The sequence below is a fragment of the Lathyrus oleraceus genome, chromosome 5, assembly GCF_024323335.1.
Source record: "Lathyrus oleraceus cultivar Zhongwan6 chromosome 5, CAAS_Psat_ZW6_1.0, whole genome shotgun sequence".
NCBI lineage: Eukaryota > Viridiplantae > Streptophyta > Magnoliopsida > Fabales > Fabaceae > Lathyrus > Lathyrus oleraceus.
The window spans coordinates 180,990,715-180,998,937 of NC_066583.1; the positions used below are offsets into that span (position 1 = coordinate 180,990,715).

The 8,223-nt window shown below is 34.4% G+C and overlaps 1 protein-coding gene across 1 annotated transcript; it reads left to right on the forward strand.

Moving 5' to 3' along the window:
- The first annotated feature begins 6,047 nt into the window (after positions 1 to 6,047).
- LOC127081856 (uncharacterized) lies at positions 6,048 to 8,223 on the forward strand. Its single transcript, XM_051022081.1, has 3 exons — positions 6,048 to 6,361; positions 6,574 to 7,372; positions 7,499 to 8,223. Exons 2-3 carry the CDS (start codon positions 6,624 to 6,626, stop codon positions 7,956 to 7,958), a joined length of 1,209 nt encoding a protein of 402 aa, XP_050878038.1. The 5' UTR covers positions 6,048 to 6,361; positions 6,574 to 6,623; the 3' UTR covers positions 7,959 to 8,223.

Here is an 8,223-nt window from a genome sequence, read left to right on the forward strand (position 1 = left end):
TGTGTTTACGTGTTGTCAATCATATTTTATCCTATTTGGAAATAAAAGAGTATTAGTATTCTATGTTAGTTTTGTTACGAGTGTCACCCTCCCTTCAAAGGGTTGTGTTCATGGCGTTATGGAGATGTATTTGACTAAATACATAAATACATGCAAGAAAAATGAAAGTTGTTGCTTGTACGAGAGTGACGTGCAATAATTGAATGGATCGTTTAGGTACTATTCAATCTTATTCAATCTTAGCTTCGTGGTCTTTCTTTATTGGAACAAATAAAAAGTATATTAGAATTGGAGTTTTTCTTTAGCCTAACATTTTGATTTTTGATTAGAAAAATGAGAATTTTGGACCCACATAATCCATTTTTAAAAAAAATTCTAAAATAATTCATTTTTTAGATTATTTTTCAATCTATCCCACTTTGAAGAGGTGTCATCAGATGAATTGGCGCTTGCTTTCTAAGTTAAAGAGGTGACGTCAATTGGATTGGCTTGTGCACCTATTGTTGTCAATCCAATTGACATCTATGTGTTATGTTATAAAAGAAACGTCAATTGGTCTGACACCTCTGTGTGTTTCGTAAGTTTTTTTAGAAAAATAATGTAAATTTTAGATAAAAAATCGAAATCAGACCAATTGATATTAACATTAATATGTATTTAGATGCGTTAACCAGAAAGACTAATGTCGTTGACCGGGATGACATAACCGACCTCCGATCTCACATCCCCTAGCTACCCGAACGCGTGGTCCTAACCCACGTTGATGATTCACCCCAGGTGTTTGAGTATTTGAGGGCCCAGGAACATCTCCACCACCTGCAGGAGATTGCCTAAGATATTCAGACAAATCAGCGTAGTCCTGTGTATGCAATGAAGCGATATCGCCATAGCTGAGTTCGTGACCCATGTCAGAGTAGTTGGGTTGTGTTTAAGTTATTCGAGGGCGACCAGGACAATTGAAGGGCGACATCGGTGTGAATGATGCGTCGAGGAAATGTTGAAATGATTGTTGTGGTGTTTGGTAGCCATATGGTTGTTGCATGTTTTGGTTTTGTGATGTTTGAGCTTCTTGGCTGTAGTAGGAGGAGGGGCCGTTCATGTTAAGTGATCGCTAAGTGTTTTGGCTAAGGCGGTTATGGTAGGGTGATGTGTTGGGTGCATAGCGATGTTGGATGTCTTGATGATGATCTACTTGTTGATGGTGGTACGGGGTATGCTCTTGGTATTGTGGTTGGGTGTTTGACATGTTAGGGTGGTAGGTTTGTGTGTTTGCGGACCGAAAATTTTGATGGATATGGGGTTGTGAGTAACCGGTCTGACAATGTTGTTAGGGGTTAGATGTTGAACCTTCTTGTGTGTAAGTTACTTGTCGTGGATCGTATAGGTACATATCCTCGACGAGAAACTCAAATCCAACCGATCTGTACCAAGTCATATAATTACGAGTTGGTTTTTCTTCGGTTGGCATCACAATGTCAGTTAAGACATGGTCTTGTCGATGCTTCCGTTTTCGACACTCAGATCTAACGAAGCTTTGTTGAGGGTTAATTCAGGGTATGCTCTAACTCAACCGTCATTTCAACATTACCTTGACGGAATTAGATTGTCTAATGCAGATGCAGGAAGGTGTGTGGATAACATACCATTAGAGTAGTGGACAAGGCATTTGACAGAGGCTGTCGATGGGACCACATGACAACAAACCTTGTGGAGTGCATGAACGACGTATTCAAAGGCATTAGAAATCTACCAATAACCGCATTGGTCAGAACAACCTATTTTAGGTTGACATCTACCTTCGCAACCAGAGATGAAAGATGGAGTGCAGTGTTAATGTCAGGTCAATTATTCAGTGAATGTTGTATGAAAGTGATGAAAGAGAAAATTATCAAAGCTAGCACACACGCGGTTACAATCTTTGACCGTCATAGAAAGAATTTCAGTGTACAGGAAATAATGGACCACAATGAGGGGAGGCCAAATTTATCATACGTTGTCAGACTAAACAGAAGTTGGTGCGACTGTGGAAAGTTTCAGACTTTCCGTATTCCTTGCTCCCATGTCATTGTGGCATGCGCACATACTCGCCAGGACGCTTACAACCATCTATCCAATGTTTACAAGACCATTACCGTCATGAATGTCTATAACAAAAGCTTCTCAGTGCTAGCAATAGAGGAATACTAACCTCCATATGAATGGGACATAGTTTGGCACAACGATGAGATGCGAAGAAAGAAAAAAAGACGGTCAAACAGCACGCGTATTAGAACAAAAATGGATACGGCTGATAAAATGATAAGATTATGTAGTATATGTCGTCAACCCGGACACAATAAGAAAAAATGTCTCAATCTAGGAGCAACCTCTACATCATAATTTAGTATCTCCTTTCAATTTTTGTAACCTTTGATTTTGATATATTAATAACTTTTTGTTACAACAAGGTTAATAACAAACATCACTCCAAATAAGGTTAACAACAAACACATTTAAAATCGAACAAGTCTAAATAAACAACACAAATAACAAATATCAAAATAGATGAAAATACTTAACCACAACATTTCTAACTGATTACAACAATCAAACTGATGTCATCTGGTCCAAACATCACTTCCCTAACATCCTTATCATTTTTTACTCGCACCCAACCACGTACACCATCGAGTCTCTCAACATTTCCAATTTTCCCATTCAGGTATATTTCCATCTAACCAACGAACCAACTCCCTCTTTAGTTGCTCGAAACAATAGATATTCCAAAACATCGTCTTCATCGGAGGCTTATCTCTCGAATAAATCATTTTTCCATAGCGGCGACGAAGACGAAACATGTTTGCAATATAATGAAAAGAGATGTGGAAAATGAATCACCCGACACATCTATCTATACAAAAAAAAATTACACAATACATGGAGGTGTCAAACCAATTGGCGCATCCTCTCACTTTATACACATGGACGCCAATTGGATTGGCAACACCATGTGTTGTAGTCAATTCAATTGGCGTCCCGTCTTTAAAACTAAGGGTAGACGCCAATTGATCTGACACCAATACCTTAATGTTTTTTTTTAAACTGGGGTAGTTTGAGAAATAATTTGAAAAGTGGGTTATTTTGGGATATTTTTTTTGAAAATGTGGGATATTTGAGTAAAAAAATCGAAAAATGACACTATATATTTGCTATTTAAACACACAAGGTAGGTATATAAATTAAATATTTGGTTACTTGAAAACAGATTATATGGTATTTGCATCTCTTTAATACTAAAATACACGATTATGAATAAATATGTATAAGGGTAGCAGAGGTGACAGCCCACCCTGTTTAGGCCCGTCCCATTTAAGTCTGTCTAAAAGTGGGATGGAACGGGGCAAACCAACTTAGACGTCCGAGCTTAAAAGTCAAGTTCGTCCCATTTACTAACGAGTGGTTCGTCAACTTTTTTTTTACAATTTGACTTATTACCTAATTTATAAAATTGTTGATCATTACCAAATAGTATGGGTGGCAAAGCGGCAACCCACCCCGTTTAGGCACGTCCCATTTAAGCTCGTCCAAAAGTGGGGCGGGGCGGACCAATTTAGGCGTCCGAACTCAAAAGTCAAACCCGTCCGCCAACTTTTTTTTTTTTACAGTTTGATTTACTACATAATTTATAAAATTGTTAATCATTACCAAAGAGGTCGCCGACAAATTTTAACAACGCATAATAAAACTTTAACAAATCTTAATGTAAATGTCATGTTCTTTAACATAAATAAAGTAACGTAACATATAACTTAAAACAAACAACTAAAATCCAAAAATAATCAATTTGGTTAAAAAAATCAACAAGCACAACCTAGTTAAAGACATATATGGACAAAAATCAAGAAAACAAACTAGCACAATCTAAACAAAGACAACCAAGAACCAACAACAAAAAACCAATCTTAAAGGCTTCATGACAAACACTCCATCGATCATCAAATATGTTGTGAACCTATGAAGTTTTGGATGATATCGTAGCCATTGGATGAAACCTTCCACCATCTCTCTCCTCATTGTCACCCATTATTTAATAATTATCAAGATCAACAACATCAAAATCAGTAGCTTTATCAATGAATGCATCTCAAAAATAAAAAATCCAAGAAAAACAAAAGCTTCATTATTTAATAATTATCAAGACAAATAATAAGCATTTAGTTGAGCATTTTGGTGTAAAAAAATAAATGAAATGAGAATTCAAAACTTTATTATCATATAATGAGAAACAAACTCCTTTGTGCAAAACTTACCTTAAAGCTTTAGAATCCGACTCCAATGACAACGAGTAATGGAAAAGAGAAAAGAATATATTCTCTATGTTTTGCAATAAAGACTTTTTATACAATGAATGGAGATAAAGAACGAATTAGAGACAAATTAATGTCTTCAAAATAAGGTGTTTGTGGTTATGTGAAAAATGAACATTAGGGTTTGAAGAAATGAAGGTTGTTTTAAAAATAAGTATATTACGGATCACGTTAATATTGTTTTAATTGCAGATAAAAAAAATAATTTTTAAAAAACAAAAAACTCGCGGGAAAAACCCGTCCCGTCTCGCCCTCGGTCCATTTTAAAAGCGGGTTAGGCGGGACGGAGCAACTTAAGACTCTGAGTCGAAAATCTCGTCCCGCTCTGCCAAAATGATTGGTTATAAGGACGAGTCCGACAGACCCAACTCGTTTTGCCACCCCTAAATATATATAAGTTATTTTTATAATAAAAAATAAAATTAATTTAAATTGCTTATATATATATATATATATATATATATATATATATATATATATATATATATATATATATATATATATATATATATATATATATATATATATATATATATATATATTTATTTATTTATTTATTTATTTACAGGGTTAACACTCTAATTTAATGAAAGAATAAAAAAATATTGAGTAATGGAGATAAATTTAAATTATCTGCAAAATAATGTGCTCTCTCTTTTATATACCAAATGCAGTTATAATCGCTTTATGTGAAATATCGCATGTCATGTTCTAGAACAAAAATAATCCTTTCTGTGTGTAGTCCTCAATAGCATTAAGCATTCGTCTTTTAAGCCTCTCTTATTGGACCTTTTGGAAGCCTAAATCATATACTCTAAGTAAGTTATTTTTTTCAACTTATTTTTTAGACTTAAACAAAAAAGATAATATATTTAATAAAAACTATCAAATATTGTAACAAAACTTTGGTTATTAGAGAAAAGAGTAAAATAATTTTATGCTGAAATACTCCTCCAATAAATTACTTTTATCATTGGTCTGAGTTAAAGCTGTTAATGTATGGGATGGAACTTAACTTGTAAGATTTTAGAGACTAAAACTTTAAAAAGAAATGGCCCAAAATAAATAGGTACCCTAAATTAGAGGCTTAAAAATTCAAGTATGGTAACAAATTTTTTCAAAAATATTTTTTAATCTAACTTTTCTTTTTCACCACAAAATAAGTAGGCCCAAAACAATTTTTTTATTATTTTCAAAAAAATGATTTTTTTTAAAGAAAAAAATAGATTTTTTTTATTTTCAATTTTTTAAAAGAAAATAAAAAAATTCTTACTTAAAATTTGTTTCTTTTAAATCATTTATTAAACTCTAGAAAATAAAAAGGGTAATACTTATGGCCTTTAGGACACATGTTAAAAAAAACCTACACTTGAAAAAAATTAAAAAATAAATTTAATATACAATTTTCAAAATAAAAATTTTCTATTTAATTTTTAACATGTTCTTAAAACAAATGTTAGCATTACCCCAAATAAAAATATGAAAGAATTAAATATAAAGGGGAGAACTTTTGTGGGACCGAATGGGGATTGAGACTTTGTTATAGGGATATTTTATAGTAGTATGAGTGCATGTATATCAAATTCTCCTTACTACTTTATAATAACCCCAAAATATAGTACTCGTCAAAAGGAAAAGTTTATAATTAATGTATTTAAAAATTTATTTATTTTACTTTAAAAAGACAAGACACCGTCGGAAACTCCAAAAGCATATGACAAGGACATGACATCAAAGAAAATTGTCCATGGATCTCTCCTAATACCAATATGAATCTCTCAAACATGTTTCCGTGCAAAATACGATTCATCATCGTAATTAAGCAACGCAAATCTTTCTCTCTATCTCTGTCTTTGCGTCTATCTCACCTTTAATTTCATCTCTTATTACTCCTTTACCTTTCTTTCATCCCATCCATGAAGAATCTACTGTTTTGCCGAACCTCGAGAATTCCTGTAGATTTGGATTGGTTTCACAAAATCACCTTGATTATCTGTTCGATTTGGCAGTTTTAGGTATGAGTCAAGCTCGTAGCAATACAATTTCTGAAAGTTGACTTCTCTAGTCTTTTATTCTATCATAAATAACTAACTTATTTTACTATCTTCAGTACCTTTCATTCACATGTATCACAAATTATCAACTTTATACAATTCACTATGATGTTGATCTTGCATTCATGTTTTCTCTTCTAACGTAGATGATTGATTTCTTACTGATTCACCAGATTTTGTGTTTATTGAAAGTTGCTTCTTGAGTTAGGTCATTACTTGAGTAATGGCGGATTTTCAGATTCGGAGAAAATTAGTATCTGATCGGGAACCTAGCAGTTTAATTAATCATCGAATTCAGGCGGATTCGGTTTGCAAGCACCGGAAACTAAATTCTGATAATCTACCAGAGATGAAATGGTGGCTGCATGTGAAAAGTAATATGGAGTGTGAAGCTAATTATTCCTGCAAGACGGAGGAGTTTGGTGCCTTCGAGTTTCTTGATGGAAATGTTAAGAATGGCGAAGATCAGTCTATTATTGACTTTGATGGAAGTGATCATTTATCGGTAGATCAGCCACGGAATGTATCTTCTACCTGTATGAAAAACAACAATAGCAGAATGCGGAAAATTGAGGCTTTGTTGAATAATGATTTACATTTTAGTCCCAGGAAGAAAGACCGGGAGGAGTTTGGATTTTCGGATGGTCATTTTATGGACTGCGATGATTCTGAATTCTCAGTCTCTGAGAAAACCGCAACAGGTTTGATGGGAAACGAGAAACCCGGGCCTTGGTGGCGTAGTGCTGGAAAGGATGAGTTGGCTTCCTTGGTTGCTCAGAAGTCACTTGAGCATGTGGAAAATTGTGATCTCCCTCGTCCTCAGCCTAAGCATTTCGGGCAGAGATTCTCAAAGGGTGTCGATATTGATCGTGATGAGATAAAATCATCGTCTATAAACCAGAAAGCCGAGACTTGTTCTTCCAGTGCAGATGGTTATACATCAGGAACACCTAATTCAAGTGCTCATTTCAGGTAGTACTGCACTGAAATTCTTTACATTTTGAATTCATGTCTTACCACTTTAATACTGTTTAGTAGAAATTTTATGATTATGCTAAATTAAACATATTGTTAAACCATGCTGCTGTAAACGTTCAGTTCTGGCCAGAGCAAAGATTCTGGTTCAAGCGACAAAGATTGTCAAACAAATTCTGAGAATGGTAGCATTACTGAGCTGTTAGAAGCATTGTGTCATTCGCAAACAAGAGCAAGAGAGGCTGAGAAAGCAGCGCAACAAGCTTACAACGAGAAGGAGCATATCGTGAGTCTTTTCTTTAAACAAGCTTCTCAGCTCTTTGCATATAAGCAATGGTTCTACATGCTGCAGCTTGAGAATCTCTGTCTTCAACTCAGAAACAAAAACCAACCATTGTTAAGTCTCTTTCCACACAGGGGAAAGCGGTTTAAGAAAAATCATGGCAGGGCTGAAAAGAAAAAGATTAGTAATAGAGAATGTGGAATTAGAAAATGCGTCGTCGCGTTTGCGGTGGGTTTGAGTCTTGTTAGTGCAGGTTTGCTTCTTGGTTGGACCATGGGATGGATGTTTCCGTCGATGTAAATATAATGACATCTTGATTGAGATATTGACTAAGGCTGTTTGAGTGCTTCTGCTATGCTCTTCTGGAGTTTGAGTTCTGTTGTGATGATATGATCAAAAGAGTATATATATGTTATGTGATGTTGTCCATTGTTTCCATTTCCATCATTTGTAAATATTTCTCGTTGGTTGAGACCTGTTTGTATAGATTTAAAGATTACATTTGTGTAGAAGAATGTGTATAATGTGCCATGTAAAGTTTTCTATGTTCATGTTTGTCTGATCA

Excerpts from the sequence above, each read along its gene's own strand:
- LOC127081856 (XM_051022081.1), top strand. The coding sequence starts at position 6,624 with ATGGCGGATTTTCAGATTCGGAGAAAATTAGTATCTGATCGGGAACCT. Across the intron at positions 7,373-7,498 it reads AATTCAAGTGCTCATTTCAG|TTCTGGCCAGAGCAAAGATT; the intron begins GTAGTACTGCAC and ends GTAAACGTTCAG.